The sequence below is a fragment of the Oncorhynchus nerka genome, linkage group LG12, assembly GCF_034236695.1.
Source record: "Oncorhynchus nerka isolate Pitt River linkage group LG12, Oner_Uvic_2.0, whole genome shotgun sequence".
In the NCBI taxonomy this organism is placed as follows: Eukaryota; Metazoa; Chordata; class Actinopteri; order Salmoniformes; family Salmonidae; genus Oncorhynchus; species Oncorhynchus nerka.
The window spans coordinates 39,669,055-39,686,938 of NC_088407.1; the positions used below are offsets into that span (position 1 = coordinate 39,669,055).

At 40.2% G+C, this 17,884-nt stretch overlaps 1 protein-coding gene across 2 annotated transcripts; it reads right to left on the minus strand.

Moving 5' to 3' along the window:
• Window positions 1–16: 16 nt before the first annotated feature.
• LOC115138222 (oxysterol-binding protein 2-like) lies at window positions 17–17,323 on the minus strand. Of its 2 annotated transcripts, XM_029674837.2 has the most exons (6): window positions 16,990–17,323; window positions 15,871–15,947; window positions 11,833–11,936; window positions 10,243–10,338; window positions 9,941–10,113; window positions 17–242 (listed from the first exon to the last, which is right to left on the minus strand). In XM_029674837.2, exons 1-6 carry the CDS (start codon window positions 17,058–17,060, stop codon window positions 239–241), a joined length of 525 nt encoding a protein of 174 aa, XP_029530697.1. In that variant the 5' UTR covers window positions 17,061–17,323; the 3' UTR covers window positions 17–238. The 2 variants fall into 2 exon arrangements, with proteins under 2 accessions (XP_029530697.1, XP_064881638.1); XM_065025566.1 differs by lacking the exon at window positions 10,243–10,338.
• Window positions 17,324–17,884: the final 561 nt, after the last annotated feature.

Below are 17,884 nucleotides of genomic sequence, written 5' to 3' on the forward strand. Positions count from 1 at the left end.
AAAAGTTGACACCTACTCATTCCAGGTTTTTTCTTTATTTTTTACACATTTTCTACATTGTAGAATAATAGTGAAGACATCAAAACTACGAAATAACACACATGGAATCATGTAGTAAACAAAGAGGTGTTAAACAAATAAAAATATATTTGAGATTTGAGATTCTTCAAAGTAGCCACTCTTTCCCTTGGCAGCTTTGCACACTGTTGGCATTCTCTCAACCAGCTTCGTGAAGTAGTCACCTGGAATGCATTTAACAGGTGTGCCTTGTTAGAAGTTAATTTGTGGAACTTCTTTATGTCTTAATACTTTTGAGCCTACCAATTGTGTTGTGACAAGTTAGGGGTGGTATACAGAAGATAGCCCTATTTGGTAAAAGATCAAGTCCATATTATGGAAAGAACAGCTCAAATAGGCAAAAAGAAATGACAGTCCATTACTTTAAGGCATGAAGGTCAGTAAATCGCAAAAACCATCAAGAGCTATGATGAAAGTGGCTCTCATGAGGACCGCCACAGGAAAGGAAGATCCAGAGTTACCTCTGCTGCAGAGGATAAATTCATTAGAGTTACCAGGCTCAGAAATCGGCAATTAAATGCACCTCAGATTGTACCTCACATAATTCAAGACACTGACATCAACTGTTCAGAAGAGACCGTGTGAATCAGGGCTTCATGGTCGAATTGCTGCAAAGAAACCACTACTAAAGGACACCAATAATAAGAAGAGACTTGCTTGGGCCAAGAAACACGAGCAATGGACATTAGACCGGTGGAAATCTGTCCTTTAGTCCCGAGTCCAAATCCAACCTCTGTGTCTTTGTGAGATGCAGAGTAGATGAATGGATAATCTCTGCATGTGTGGTTCCCACCGTGAAGCATGGAGGTGGTGACATGGTGTGGGGGTGCTTTGCTGGTGACACTGTCAGTGATTTATTTAGAATTCAAGGCACACAACAAGCATGGCTTGTAACCACAATGTCACAAATAATTTGTATCTACCTTTCCAATTACTTTTATAGATTGGGATTCATTTGATTAATAGTATGGTGTTTCTATTCTAAGAAAAACCCAAAACCATCCGGGTTTCTGGTAGGATGGAACTGAAAATATTGTGCTGTACATTGTGACGGCATGCAGTACAGTACTGGGCTATTTAGCTAAAGAATCCCTGTGTCGTGCGGCGTGCGGGAGACCCAATTCCCGACGAATTCCCGTCCTTGTAAATAAGAATTTGTTCTTAACTGACTTACCTCGTTCAATAAAGGTTACACTAAGAGCATAAGATTTCTACACCATAATTTTCTACTGTAACCAATATCCAAACGGAGATTCAGTCAAAATAAAATCTCATTGATTTATCAAGACCAGTCCCCATGCTTGTCTCAGAGCAGCGCAAAACGATGCTAAAATAGTTGTAGGCTATTGCTTCAAATCCTATTGCTTCTAACTTCAATATGCTCTTTAAATAAAAGAGACCTACACCATTTATAACAGCACATTACTCAACAATTACATATAGAGGATTGGAGGATATTTCTGTAATTCAGTGGTATTTATTCCCATAGTAATTCGTTATGGATCCATAACTAAATCAACATCGTCATTTTGAAAGAGTATTTTTATCATTATTTTATTAACGAAAGCATAGAGATGCCATTATTAGTTACATTGTTTTTAGTTTGAACGTGCAGACTGGCTCTAAGAACAGAACATCGGGAACGTTTCCCTAGTCAGTGCCATTATTAGTGCAATGTCCCTTGTTGCCGTGTGCTGGGGTACATCCTCACTCTCCCTCCTCCTCCCTTCCCCATGGGCTAGGTCGGTCTTCTGTGCCCATCCCGTGACCCCTGCCCTCGTGCCTCGAACCTTGCCAGCTTTCAGTGGATACAGCTGGAGACCTGCAAGGCAATCCCATTGTGCACCACTCGGGAGCCATGAACAATATGACCAATATATATTACCCTGCTAATAACAGGGTTAATTATATATCTGTGAGAATATCCAACTGGCTTTTATATAAATAATCCTAACAAAATAAAATAAAAACCTTAGCGTAACAACAGCTTTAGTAAGTAATACTGAAGTTGTGCACAATTATCAGTTTCTATTTAGGTTTATGTCGCCCATTCATTGTCGAGACACAGTAGGACCCAAAAGCATAATCAGTGCTCCATCTCCCCCTTGCGCTGGTCTGGGGCAATGAAGTGCAGGGAACCATACTAAACCACAAATTACATCTAAGTCCCACATCATAATCGCAAAACTTTTAGTGGAGCAACCACTGTACATGTACAGACAATCCATTTGATATGAAAGTAGATCTCTTTAAATTATTTTGCAAGATTAAACTTAAGGACGTGTTCTCTCAAAACACTGTTTCAGGCCTAGAAACCCAACAAAGAACTGGTACCCATTTTAAGCCCAAAAGCAAATTCTGTCCTATGGTTAAAAACTCTTCAATTAATACCCATTGTAGGTTAGTCGAACAAGAAGCCATGTCAGTATATTTGAGAAAAACAAACCACATTCAGAAGAACCGCACTAGAACAGAAGAACAGGAATGAGATAAACGAATGAAAGATTCATCTTTGGTTATTAAATCTGCAGACAACGGGGGTGCTGTGGTTGTTTTAGACTATGAAAAATACAAAGAGATTCAGAGACAACTCAGTAATGAACGTTTCTATAGAAAACTGAGTGTTGATCCACACAGGTGTTCCAAAGGGATATATGCTCTAATCTGGAGCAAGCCCTATTAAATAACCTTATCTCAAAACCTGAATACTGTCAGGATGCACCTAGGGGTCATGATTTGGGGCTGTACAAATGTTTGATGTATTAGAATAATTGATTATGCTTATGTTATATTAATAATAATAATACCCCTCCCGCCTTACATTTATAGGGTCCTAGACTACAGATTAATAACAATATATTAATTATATAGTTTTAGAATTCTTCCACAGTTGTTTTCTCTCTCACTCACTCACAATGTGTGACTGAGACAGAACTCTGCAGGGGAGTGTGGGAGACGAGACTACTCAGACATTCCACACTAAATCAACTTTGGGGAGGGGACATTTATAGCCTAGCTTTTAGATAAACACTGAAACTCTATGTTTATACAGCTGTGGATGCAGGGTTTTGGTCTCAGGAGTAAAAAGGTAATGATGTGGTCAGTGACATCACTAAGGCGGAACTTCGGTTTAATAAAACAACTTGAGACCTTTTGTTTGATGCAGAACTTACTCAGAAACATGCGTGCTATGTTCCTGTTTGTCAACTTCTGTCTGCAATTGCATTAATAAAGGTTTTTGAATTATTTAATTAAAGATAGTCATAATGCTAATTTCACCAATGAACCAATGATTGACAAGAAAGGAAAAAATGAACCTAACAATACCTTTGCTGCAAATGTGACATATATATGTCCATGCCTCTACATTTTGCTGAAATTACACAAACCTAACACACAACAAGGCAATTATCGAGGCAGACCAGTGGTGGCAGGAATGGGCTCAATGTCAGAGCCATTGTTGAACTTTGTAGACTTTTATTAAAACTCATGTGCAAGCATTGCCATCATATGGGAAAGACTCTATATACTTCATAAACAAGATCACACCAATAACGGGTTTAACAGAAGAATGTATTTTGGTCACTTTAGATGTTGGGTCTATATAACAGCATTCCCCATACGGGGGGCTGGCAGCCCTAGCTCACTATTTGAGAGACAGAGATACTAACAAATACCCACCAACAACCTTTATTCTAGAGCTGGCTTGCTATGTTTTGATGTCTAAGTATTTCAGGTTTGATGATGAATACTATCTCCAAACGAATGGAACATCGATTGGCACCACATTCGCTTCGAGCTATGCGAACCTTTACGTGGGTCTTTTTGAAGAACGTTTTGTTAATAATGAAAACTAAAATCAATTTTTGAATAAAGTCCTGAAGTGGTATCGATATATTGACTACATTTTTGGCATATGGGGAGGAACGGGAGAAGATCTGTCAGCATTATTACATGACATTGACCCCAATCTCAAATTCACTATTGAATGTGCTCATTACCACGATATGTGGATTGAGAAAACAAATGGAACCCTGTTTACAACTCTGTATAGAAAAGAAACATAGAAAAGAAACAGACATAAATACTATTACAGGGGGACAGCTTCTACCCTGAACCATTAAAAAGCGGACTTCCAAGACTGCGCCGTATATGCCACTCCACAGAGGACTATCTAGAAAAAGCAGAGGAGATGAGCAATAGGTTTCTAAGAACAAGCTATTCTCCACAATGTGTGGATGAAGCTCTTCATTTGGCATTGGGGAAAACACAAGATTAAATACTACAAAAAAAGAGACCACTAGAGCTAAAGAACACTCTGTAATGTTCACAACCACATACTTTCAAGATGCTGTCAATTTGATTTGATTTGATTTGAAGAAACACTGGCATGTTTTATCATCGGACCTAGTTTTGCCAGCTGGATTTAAGAATCCACCACTTATTGTATATAGGAGAGGTCGCAATTTACGCAATAAATTGGTCCATGCCAACTGCCAGCCACAAAAGAAAATCAGCCAGGCTCTTTTACGCCCTCTTCCAAATGGTAGCTATAAATGCAGAGGATGCGCGCAGCGCAACAATATGATGAAGTGTTAATACTTCTGCCACCCCCATACAGGAAAACGGTTCCAAATAAATTACATTATTACGTGCTCCACAAATAAATTACATTATTACTGCTATGTTATCTACATTATTAAATGTCCATGTGGGCTGGGCTATGTAGGTAAAACCTCTCGTTCTCTCAAACAGAGAATCATAAAACATAAAAGTCCAATTAGGAGAAAAGACAGGGATTATACAAACAGAGAATCATAAAACATAAAAGTCCAATTAGGAGAAAAGACAGGGATTATACAGATTATCCACATTTTAAATTACCTCTACTTTTTAGATTTTGTGGCATAGAGAAAGTTAAGATATCAGACAGGGGAGGTGACATTAATAATATTCTGAGCGAAAGAGAATGTTTGGGGATTTTCACCCTCCAGACATTATTTCCTAAAGGTCTTAATGAAATGCCTATGTATGTTATGTTGTGAATTTGAACATGAATTATGCCCCTATTTCAGATTACTCTGATGGTTTTCTTGCGCTGTACCCAATGATTTATGAAAACTTGCTTGGTAGGTCAATGTCCTCATTGTGGTTTTACAGACGTGTTTAATACGTTTTATGTACACACTTTTTGAATATTTATGAAATGCATATTGTTATATTTGGAAGCACTTGATTTCCCTCAAATCCAACCACATTTGATGCGTGGAACATATGTGGGTGGGGCAAGGTCTACATAAGGGTGCTTAATTGAAAAAACTCAAAAGCTCTGACGAAGGCCATGAGGCCGATACGTAAAGCTAATTAAAGAGCAGTGATACTATCAAGAGCAGTGTGTGGATTCCCTCCTTTTATTAAACTGTTACCATCCACCTGCAAAAAAGATAGGTCAGATGTGCGAGTGCCTTTTGAATTTTGAGTTTAGCTAGAGTGACATTTTCATACTCCAAGGAGAGAACAAGGCACTCACAGCTAGGGTTGCAAAGGGTCGGAAACTTTCCATGTGAAGTTAAGCCCGGGAATTTGGGGAATTTTTCTCAAATTCATCAAAAAAGTTAGCTTATAACAGTGAATCTTTTTTGTGGGTGTTAATATAGTTTAATTATGCCAATGTGCTTTCATCAATTGAAAGCCCTTAATCTATTTTATGAGAATTTGTAAGATTTCTTGTTTGCATAAAATAGACGCAGACCAGTCTTTCAATAATAGGTAATAGAATTTATTCTTGGAGCGTGCTACCACTTAAACACATGCAGCAGTTTATATACAGATCATGACGTCATTTCACTGCTTTAACAGAATCCCCTCCTCTCGACCGGGACAAAGTAAGGTGAAAAGTTCATTCTAACTTACTAACACACTCCCAGATAACTTTTGACCCCTCAACATTATCGATCACCACTGAACTGACAGTTTTAATGAACAGAAAACCTACGAATGCACTCACTGCCTTATCTAAAAAACCCAGAGCTAAGTTTCAGTAGGGTCAACCATAGGCTAACGACCTTATGTGTTTTCACAGTCCACAACCCATTCGTTTCTGCCTAGTTGGAATGGTGTTCATTAACTTTTTATTACTCCTTGTCCGTGTCTCACAATCCCTTCTGATGAACTCATATTGTTAATCAGATATAATAAAACAGAGTATAAGTTTACTTACAGTTCCATTTAAAATGATTTGTTCAGTCATATTAATCATAATTTCCTAACAGTGGGACACACAAGGCAATTCTGGGTCTTGTAGCATATTTTGGTTAAACTACCTCCAATTCAATGGAATTGCAACCCTCTGCATACACAGTGCATTCTTCAATCACATGTGCAGTGCACTCTTCCATCACACTAATGAGATGCTATTGAGCCCACACAACAACACTGTCTGAGCCAAGGACTACATGATTTCTGAAGTTTTGATTACAATACTGGGTGGGGTGAATATATTTTACATGACATACATGATTTTTTGTTAACTAGTAAATAGTAGCCTACAGCAAAGTGTGTTAAAAAAAATTCTGCTAGTTAGTTTTTGCTACCATGTGGGTTTTAGCGTGCTTGAGCCTGCTAACTTGAGGAGTGTTAATTCACCTGTTCCCATACAGATAAAATTATCTTACAAAGGAGTTGTTTAATCTAACTGCTTAACTATTTATCTGTACATGGAATTGTTTTTGTTTTTTTTCACTAATTTTTCTAGTCTTTACAGGAAAATGCCACGGGCACTATCTGATGTGTGGAGATATTTCACTGCAGCTAATGAAATCTGTGTACATTTGCAAATACTGTGCCAAATCATATGTGAATAATGCAACAAAGATGCAAAATCATCTGGCCAAGTGCCCAAAGTTCCCTCAGCGCTCACAACAAGCAACCTCTGACAAAAGTCCCTCTACTTCTATTCGAGGTGAAAATTATGAAATCAGACACTTTATCGATAACAACAGCTCATGGTCCTCCTGGAACCAGAAGTTTTTTGGACTCCATGGAGGAACGTAGTCAGAGAAATGCTGATAATGTCTTGCTCGAGCTATGTATGCAACTGGTTCACCTCTGCTGTTCACAGCATACACCACTCCAACCAGACATGCTTTATCTGCTAATTTGCTGGATGCAGAGTTCAGAGTTCAAGTGAAGGTCAGGCAAATAAAAGAGAAAGGAGACTGTATTGCAATCATCTCTGATGGGTGGTCGAACATTCGTGAGCAAGGAATATTTAAGTACATCATCTCCACCCCTCAACCAGTATTCTACAAGAGCACATACACAAGGGACAACATACACACTTGTCTCTACATTGCAGATGTAGGCAGTCATCTTTGACCTTGGACCACAGAAGGTATTTGCACTGGTGACAGGTAGTGCTGTGAACATAAAGGCTGCTTGGTCTAAAGTAGAAGAGTCCTAGCCTCACATCACACCCATTGGCTGTGCTGCTCATGCATTGAATCTGCTCCTCAAGGACATCATGGCACTGAAAACAATGGATACACACTACAAGAGAGCCAATGAAATTGGTTAGGTATGTGAAGGGTCATCAAGTTAAAGCAGCAATCTACCTTACCAAGCAAAGTGAGAAGAATAAGAGCGCCACATTGAAGCTGCCCAGCAACACCCGTTGAAGTGGTGTTGTCATCATGTTTGACAGTCTCCTGGAGGGGAAGGAGTTTCTCCAAGAAATGGCCATATCACAGTCTGCCGATATGGACAGCCCCATCAAGAGGATCCTCTTGGGAGAGAGTGGTAAGCAGCCTGAAACCTATAGCAGTAGCCTTTGCACGGATTGAGGGAGACAATGCCATCCTGTCTGATGTTCAGACTTTGCTTGCAGAGGTAAGAAAATAAATCCGTACTGCCCTGCCCACTTCACTGTTGCTCCAAGCAGAGGAAACTGCAGTTCTGAAATACATCAAAAAGCGTGAAGACTTCTGCCTGAAGCCCGTACACGAGGCAGCATACATGTTGGACTGCAAGTATGCTGGCAAGAGCATCCTGTTTGGTGCAGAGATCAACAAGGCCTATGATGTCATCACTTCCTGGGTGAGGGCAAGGTTCTTGGCAGTCTGGCGAAGTACACTTCCAAGCAAGGGCTTTGGGATGGAGATGTAATATGGCAGTCGTGCCAACATATCTCATCAGCCACCTGGTGGAAGGGACTTTGTGGATCTGAGGCTCTTTCCCCCGTTACTGCATCAATGCCCGCTACAATAGGGCGCCCTGGATGTTGTGTAACATTCTTGTGTAATTTCGGCAAAGTATAGAAAGTGGCAATTTTAGGGTGTTGAATAGCCAAAAAAGCATGTTATTTTTTGGTTATCTGACCAGAACTTAAATACCCATCTAGGACAGTCAAAATAGTATTCTGAAATTGGGAAGTGGGGTCACTTCTGAGTTTCTTGCAAAAGCTGTTGTCAAGCATCTGTCTATGACACTCATGTACATAAGCTGTCCTATCCATGAGTACAACCGACCCACCCTTATCAGCGGGACGAATAAGGACTGACGTATCAGATTGTAAATCAAGCAAAGCTTGTTTTTCATTATTGGGTTTGGATTTGGATCCCTGTTTATTCTTAAGGAGAAGTCCAACATCATTTTCCACAAGTCTGCAATATGCGATTGGCTGGAGGTATAAAATAACTCTTGCTTCTAAAAGGTATTTTATACTGATAACAAGTTCAAACAGGTGCCATTAATACAGGTAACGAGTGGAGGACAGAGGAGCCTCAGGTCTGTGAGAGCCAGAAATGTTGCTTGTTTGTAGGTGACCATATACTTATTTTCCACCATAATTTGCAAAATAATTAATTAAAAATCCTACAATGTGATTTTTTTCTCATTTTGTCTGTCATAGTTGAAGTGTACCTATGATGAAAATTACAGGCCTCTCTCATATTTTTAAGTGGGAGAACTTGCACAATTGGTGGCTGACTAAAAACTTTTTTGCCCCACTGTAGGTCTATAACAGTTTGGGTCTAGAGTGTCTCCCCCTTTGAAGAGGGGGATGACCGCGGCAGCTTTCCAATCTTTAGGGATCTCAGACAATATGAAAGAGAGGTTGAACAGGCTAGTAATAGGGGTTGCAACAATTTCGGCTGGTAATTTTAGAAAGAGAGGGTCCACATTGTCCAGCCCAGCTGATTTGTAGGGATCCAGAATTTGCAGCTCTTTCAGAACATCATCTATCTGGATTTGGGTGAAGGAGAAGCAGGGGGCCTGTTGGCCGGGGTAGGGGTAGCCAGGTTGAAAGCATGGCCAGCAGTAGAAAAATGCTTATTGAAATTCTTGATTATAGTAGATTAATCGGTGGTGACAGTGTTTCCTAGCCTCAGTGCAGTGGGCAGCTGGGAGTAGGTGCTCTTATTCTCCATGGACTGACTGTGTATATTGGTTCCTGACTTCCCTGAAAAGTTGCATATCGCGGGGGCTATTCAATTCGACTTTATGGATCTAGTCCCCCGATGAGATGAAGTCACAAGTATTTGGACAAATTCACTTCCAGTGTAGTCAAAAGTTTAATATTCCTAGCAAATGACTACATCAAGCTTGTGACTCATTGGATGCATCTTCAGTTTGTTTCGGGATATTTTATGCAGTGCCATTGGACAATACAGAAAGTTATTTGCTGTACGGAAAAAGAGCGGGAGAGACAGACCACCATGCCATACCTCAATAGTCTCTAATTGGTGAAATTTGTGTGGAGACTTTCTCAACATTCCATTTACAGCTAAATATCAGTACTGTATTGTGCTGTATCTTATGGTGGCTGGCAGGAAAAGAGGACACACAAAACAAGTCAGACACTCACGGTAGAGGGTTTTTCCACCACAGCTCCCTGGCCTTGAGCGTCTGGTAGACAGTCTTCTGTTGGCCCTCGGTGCCGTTCTCTCCCTTGCTGCTCTGCATGACCCTGGAGAACTCCATCTTCTCATCCCAGGTCCCCGGCAGCACATAGTGCGCCTTCCCATCCTTATCCATCACCTAGACGGAGATATGGAGAGATACAGAAAAGGCAAAGGAACCAGAAATACAGGTGGAAAGAAGGAAAGGTACAGATTTATGTCTTCTTTTTAGTCTGTTACATAAACGTCAAATGTGTACACCTCCTACCTTCCTGGCCACATCTCTAGAGAAGTAGCTGTAAGGAGCAAACTTCAAATGGCAGCGATCTCCCGTCTCTTGATTTACCACATCAATGTCTCCAGACTAGAATTGAAGATTGGGCATAAACCAATACCCACTGGCAAATAATCATAAAAGAAAAATACACCTACAAGGGTTTTTCTTTATTTTTACTATTTTCTACATTTTAGAATAATAGTGAAGACATCAAAACTATGAAATAACCAAGAAAGTGTTAAACAAATCAACATATATTTTATATTCTTTAAATGGCCACCCTTTGCCTAGATTATAGATTTGCACTCTCAAGCAAGCTTAACCTGGAATGCTTTTCCAACAGTCTTGAAGCAGTTCCCACATATGCTGAGCACTTGTTGGTTACTTTTCATTCACTCTGCGATCAGACTCATCCCAAACCATCTCAATTTGGTTGAGGTCGGGGGCATGTGGAGACCACATGGTCAAATAGCCCTTGTGTTGGGTCATTGTCCTGTTGAAAAACAAATGATAGTGGGACTAAGCGCAAACCAGATGGGATGGCGTATCGCTGCAGAATGCTGTGGTAGCTATGCTGGTTAAGTGTGCCTTGAATTCTAAATAATCACAGTGTCACCAGCAAAGCACCCCCACACCTCCTCCTCCATGCTTTACGGTGGGAAATACACATGCGAAGATCATCCGTTCATCCACAGCACATCTCACAAAGACACAGCGGTTCGAACCAAAAATCTCCAATTTGATCTCCAGACAAAAGGACAAATTTCCACCGGGCTAATGTCCATTGCTCGTGTTCCTTGGCCCAAGCAAGTCTCTTCTTCTTATTGGTGTCTTTTAGTAGTGGTTTTCTTTGCAGCAATTCGACCATGAATAACTGATTCATGCAGTCTCCTGTGAACAGTTGATGTTGAGATGTGTCTGTTACTTGAACTCTGTGAAGCATTTATTTGGGCTGCAATTTCTGAGGCTGGTAACTCTAATGAACTTATCCTCTGCAGCAGAAGTAACTCTGGGTCTTCCATTCCTGTGGCAGTCCTCATAAGAGCCAGTTTCATCATAGCGCTTGATGGTTTTCGCGACAGCACTTAAAAGAAACTTGCAAAGTTATTGACATGTTCAGTATTGTCTGACATTCATGCCTTAAAGTAATGATGGCCTGTCGTTTCGCTTTGGTTATTTGAGTTGTTCTTGCCATAATATAGACTTGGTATTTTACCAAATGGGGCCATCTTGTGTATACCCCCATTACCTTGTCACAACACAACACCAAAAAAATCCACAAATTAACTTTTAAGAAGGCACACCTGTTAATTGAAATGCATTCCAGGTGACTACTTCATGAAGCTGGTTGAGAGAATGCCAAGAGTGTGAAAAGCTGTCATCAAGGCAAAGGGTGGCTATTTGAAAAATCTCAAATATAAAATATTTTGATATGTTTAACACGTTTTGGTTACTACATGATGTGTCATTTCATAGTTTTGATGTCTTCAATATTATTATACAATGTAGAAAATAGTACAAATAACTAAAAACCCTTCAATGAGTAGGTGTGTATTTTTGTTCCCTCCAAGTTCATCTCACCTGGTCGATCCACAGTTTGCCGACTATGATGTTGTGCACGGTGGTGGTGACCTTCTTCCATGTGTAGTGGTTGTTGCACTTCTCAAAGATGGCATGGATTGTCCCTACGGGAGAGGGTCAACGAATAAAAAAACCTGTAGTGCTGAAATCAAAGGCCATATGTATCAAGCGTCTCAGAGAAGGAGTGCCAATTTACACAGAACAAAAATATAACCGCAATATGTAAGGCGTTGGTCCCATGTTTCATGAGCTGAAATAAAAAGATCCCAGATAAGTTTCTTTCAAATGTTATGCACAAATGTATTTACATTTGTTGTGACTTGACTATAACATTGATCTGAACACTTATTTATCTAACTATGTTAAATTGTTACCCGATTAAATTAATCATGTAACAATTAACTCATTAGGATCTAGGGCACCACAAGAGCGGTTCTTTAAAGAGTTACCATATCCCCAATTAAACTCTAGAAGGTCTTTAGCTATCACATTTATAAAAATGAGCATCTGCTAAATGACTTAAATGTAAATGTAAACTTATTAATCATAACCTCGTATCATATCATTCTGACCCATCATAACCTTCTTGCGTCTGCATAAACCCGAGCCTTGCTTATGATTCAGTACTACACTAGTTGATTTAATTATTTATTTACTAGCTAATTAAATTGTGACTAGATAAACATACACATTTAATACATTAAAAACAGGTCCCAAACGGAATGACAACAACGTGGCTGCTTGTTACAAAAGAGATGGAGGGGGAGGGAGAGAGGGGGACAGAGACACTTAACATTGGCACTTTCAAAAACGACTCACCTACAGTAACCACATACAGTTGAAGACAGAAGTTTACATACACCTTAGCCAAATACATTTAAACTCAGTTTTTCACAATTCCTGACATTTAATCCTAGTAAAAATTCCCTGTCGTAGGTCAGTTAGGATCAACACTTTATTTTAAGAATGAAATTTCAGAATAATAGTAGAGAGAATAATTTATTTAAGCTTTTATGTCCTTCATCACATTCCCAGTGGGTCAGAAGTTTACATACACTCAATTAGTATTTAGTAGCATTGCCTTTAAATTGTTTAACTTGGGTCAAATGTGTCAAATAGCCTCCCACAAGCTTCCCACAATAAATTGGGTGAATTTTGGCCCATTCCACCTGACAGAGCTGGTGTAACTGAGTTAGGTTTGTAGGCCTCCTTGCTCACACATGCTTTTTCAGTTCTGCCCACAAATTGTCTATAGGATTGAGGTCAGGGCTTTGTGATGGCCACTCCTATACCTTGACTATGTTGTCCTTAAGCCATTTTGCCACAACTTTGGAAGTATGCTTGGGGTCATTGTCCATTTTGAAGACCCATTTGCGACCAAGCAAATGTCTTGAGATGTTGCTTCAATATATCCACATAATTTTCCTGCCCTCATGATGTCATCTATTTTGTGAAGTGCACCAGTCCCTCCTGCAGCAAAGCGCCCCCAGAACATGATGCTGCCACCCCCGTGCTTCTCGGTTGAGATGGTGTTCTTCGGCTTGCAAGCCCCCCCTTTTTTCCGCCAAACATAACAATGGGCATTATGGCCAAACAGTTATTTTTTGTTTCATCAGACCAGAGGACATTTCTCCAAAAACTACGATCTTTGTCCCCATGTGCAGTTGCAAACCTTCGTTATGTCGATATAGGACCAGTATTACTGGGATACTTTATATAGATAATTTTGTATCCGTTTCCTCCAGCATCTTCACAAGGTCCTTTGCTGTTGCTCTGGGATTGATTTGCACTTCTCGCACCAAAGTACGTTCAGAACGAGTCTCCTTCCTGAGCAGTATGACGGCTGTGTGGTCCCATGGTGTTTATACTTGCGTACTATTGTTTGTACAAATGAACGTGGTACCTTCAGGCATTTGGAAATTGATCCCAAGGATGAACCAGACTTGTTGAGGTCAACACATTTTTTTCAGAGGTCTTGGCTGATTTCTTCGGATTTTCCCATGATGTCAAGCAAAAAGGCACTGAGTTTGAAGGTAGACCTTGAAATACACCCACAGGTACTCAAATTATGTCAATTGGCCTATCAGAAGCCATGACATTTTCTGGAATTTTCCAAGCTGTTTAAAGGCACAGTCAACTTAGTGTATGTAAACTTCTGACCCACTGGAATTGTGATACAGTGAATTATAAGTGAAATAGTCTGTCTGTAAACTGTAAATTGTTGGAAAGAATTACTTGTGTCATGCACAAAGTAGATGTCCTAACCGACTTGCCAAAACGATATAGTTTGTTAACAAGAAATATGTGGAGTGGTTGAAAAACAAGTTTTAATTACTCCAACCTAAGAGTATATAACTTCCTACTTGTGTGTGTGTGTGTGTGTATCTTTTTATTTCACCGGGGTTAACACCCTACTCTCACAATAAGTGCCAGGTAAATTGACTGAGAACACATTCTCATTTACAGCAATGACCTGGGGAATAGTTAAGGGGAGAGGAGGGGGGATGAATGCGCCAATTGGAGGCTGGGAATGATTAGGTGGCCGTGATGGTATGAGGGCCAGATTGGGAATTTAGCCAGGACACCGGGGTTAACACCCTACTCTCACAATAAGTGCCATGGGGTCGTCAGTGACCATTTTTTCTTAACTTAACTTTTTCTTAACAATTGATTGGTGGCGTAGTCCACTATAATAGAGTTGGCTCATAGTTTAATGGTTGGGAGTTCTAATCCCACATGGGGCAGATATATTTTTTTATTTACAATATTCATCCCGTGCCCACACACTTCTAATTCTGAAATCTGAAATCACACCTGTGAGCGTGGTCACCCTGGTAGCAGTTGTAGGTTTTTATACAGTACCCGAGAACAATCTGTGAGTTAATTTGACCATTGGAAAAAGAGCTACTGCGTAAATATTGAAATGCGGGTTTGATTGAATTCCCACAACTTTCACCTAAATGCATTTTTTAATTGAAGGGGTTGGGCAAAGGCTGAAATTAGCATTGAGAGTTACCCTTAAATGAGAAAGAGTCCTTTCATGACATTAATTATTCAAAGCTGTTGACTCGCCAGGGGATGTTATGAAATCATTAAAGCTGCAGATGGTATTAATAAGCTTGTTCAACATTGCAGCCGACTTTGAAGGCTTTGATGCTATCCTACATGGCCATAATCTGGTTCAGACTTCAAATATTCATGATCAAGACCAATTGAAATCAATAAAGTCTGACATTGCCAGGTCACGTGACAGGCAAGAGGTATTTCCTGGGTGGATTTGAGCAAACATTACACTGATAGCATTCCGGACATTGTATGGTATCCAATAGGAAGCAACCTTTTATGGTGCATACAGTCACCTTTAGGAACCGACACAAAATAACCCTGCTTGAGTACTGGCTAAGGAGACCAGCTCGGAATTTCCAGTACAAAAGACAAGAGCAATTTTCATCACCTTTGCAAGTCAGATTTTCCACATATATTGCCTTGGAGTGTCTGTAAATGGTGATGATAGCGTGTTTAGTATACTCCCGAGTGGCACACCGGTCTAAGACAATGCATCTCGGTGCAAGAGGCGTCACTACAGTGCCTGATTCGAATCCAGGCTGTATCACAACTGGCCGTGATTGGGAGTCCCATAGGGCGGCGCAATTGACCCAACTCATCCGGGTTTGGCTGGGGTAGGCCATCATTGTAAATAAGAATTTGTTCTTAACTGACTTGCCTAGTTAAATAAAGGTTAAATAAAAAACTACTGCATTGTTAGCTCTACTTTTGTAAAAGGACCCAACAGGGACTATTTTGGAAACTCCTCAGCTTCACCTGGATGGATTTGTCCTTGATGTCGCCCTACCCCTCTGCATGTAATCTTGGAGACAAAACTACAATTCAAGTAGAGGATACACAGAGCTGGCAATCACCCGTTTACAAAGATGCGCAACTAAATTAAAATACATGCTAATGAGTTTCATTTCATTTCCTAAACTGAATGAATACTGAATTGGGCCCCAACCCTGTTCAGTGGAGTAGAGGTCTTACCTTTTTCCTGTAGCCGCTGGCCCCCATGGTGAGCAGGGTGATGAGCACATCCGGGCAGGGGGAGGCTGATGCTTGACCTGTAGACAGAGGGCAGTCAACATCATACTAAAAGGGCACAAACACTTTCTAACATGAACCCTTACTATGACTGTATCAATTTCAGTACCAATACTGATTCCTCTCAATTATTTGTTTCCTTAAATGGTTCCAATTCATATAATGAATTGATAATTATTATGGCTTTGAATGCTTCAAATCTAGCCCAGTGGTCTCCAACTCCAATCCTAGAGAACATTATTACAGGTAAAAGGAAAGGAATGCACTCAAATCTATATTCTTAAGTAAAAACAGAGAAAGGAAGCTTGAAGTCAACAGTCAATCACATAACAAGGAAAAAAGGGGACCAGCACTCACTTGAAATAGTTGCAAACTGATATTTCTGTTTATTTTATTCTCATCTTTTAGGCAACGTATCCTACTACAACACATACTACCACATGCAGGTCTTTATTGTAGCCAAGCACTAACATACCTGATTTCATGACATGTTGATTATTTGAAACTGGCATTAGTGCTGGGCTGGAATATAATCCAGCACACCAAGTAGCTTCCCCAAGATGGGCATTAGATCGAGACCTTGTGCTACCAAAATGAACAAACTTCCAACATTTCAGAGGGGAAATGGAATGTGGCACCAGCATAAGACAGGCAGAGACAATACAGACACACAGGAATACAACAGAGCACAGAGACACTGAGAGCTGGCGGAACAATTACACTAGATGAGCCCTATGATAACAGTAAACTAGTAGCTAATCCAGGTAATAGCAACTTTACACAAAAATGTTGCAGGCTTGGTTCAAACACATATGGCCCTTAGTGATATGAAACAGCACTAACCTGGATACATTCTGCTGATCTCCTGAAATAAAAGACTCATTGAAACCAGCAATTGTGGCACCACCTACTGGAACCATGAAGTTTTTGTCCAGGCTTTGTACAAAGGCATCGATTCTTCCAACATGAGCCCCCTGAATAGATTATGAAAATAACCCAACTTTGCTATGCCTATGGAACGGAAAAATATGATTTATGAAAGAGGAGTTGGAGCAGTAGTACCTGCTGAATAAAGTGCATACACTTGGATGACTGCACTCCATAAGAATTGTTGACAACATGGAGGATGTCATATTTGGCACACATTGTGGCTAGCTCCTCCAATCTTTCAGAACAGAGGAAAGTCATTATCAAATAATGCCCTGGTAATCTTCACCCAACATACACTGTAATAATATGGAAGTATGCTTCTGTGAGTAATGTCATGACGTATATATAATAGACTATATAATAAAACAGCATGCAGACTATACAAATAACATTTGTTTCCAGTGATACCAGTTATAATAGCACATGATAATAGGACATGGACATTTTATTTGTTACAGCTCTATTTAACCATGATTAGATGGCAAAGCAAGAAGTAGTGGAGTGGACACAAAGGATGTTCTCTGCTCCCAGCTCTTGCATCTTAAGGTCCACAGACTCCAGATCTGTTCTCAGCTCATCGCCTTCCAAAATGTTCTCACCACTACGGGTTCAAACCCTGTTCATGGTTACAACGAGCAAAAGTGGTCAATGTTGGGGTTGGACAAGAGTTGCCTTGCAGGGGAGCTACAGTGGGGTAGTGGACGCATAACGTTTGCCGGCATGAGCAGAGCGCAAGATACTTTATTAAGTGTTTTCATGTGTGAGCCGTGCGCCGAATTCTTGAAAATAGAAACAGAGAGAAATGTTGCACTAAGCAGGGATGAATGAATGGGAGCATGTCACACTCTGCAAAAGTTAGGCCCTACGAGTCAAGTATAGCATGCATTTTAGGCAGCTCTTAGAAAAGTTAAGTCATTTTCAAAACTAGCTGAACTGATAGGTGCATCTAGAGCAGGAATGGGGAGTACAAGAAACTGTAGGGCATAACTTACTTTTATAATGTTACAGAGAGTGGTATTGAACACGG

What these genes read in the sequence shown, in the direction of transcription:
- LOC115138222 (XM_029674837.2), bottom strand. Translation starts at nt 17,060, where the DNA reads ATGACATCCTCCATGTTGTCAACAATTCTTATGGAGTGCAGTCATCCA. An exon ending in GCAAACTGTGGATCGACCAG is followed by an intron (nt 10,339 to 11,832) that starts GTGAGATGAACT and finishes CTTCAATTCTAG; the next exon opens with TCTGGAGACATTGATGTGGT. An exon ending in CTAGAGATGTGGCCAGGAAG is followed by an intron (nt 10,114 to 10,242) that starts GTAGGAGGTGTA and finishes ATCTCCGTCTAG; the next exon opens with GTGATGGATAAGGATGGGAA.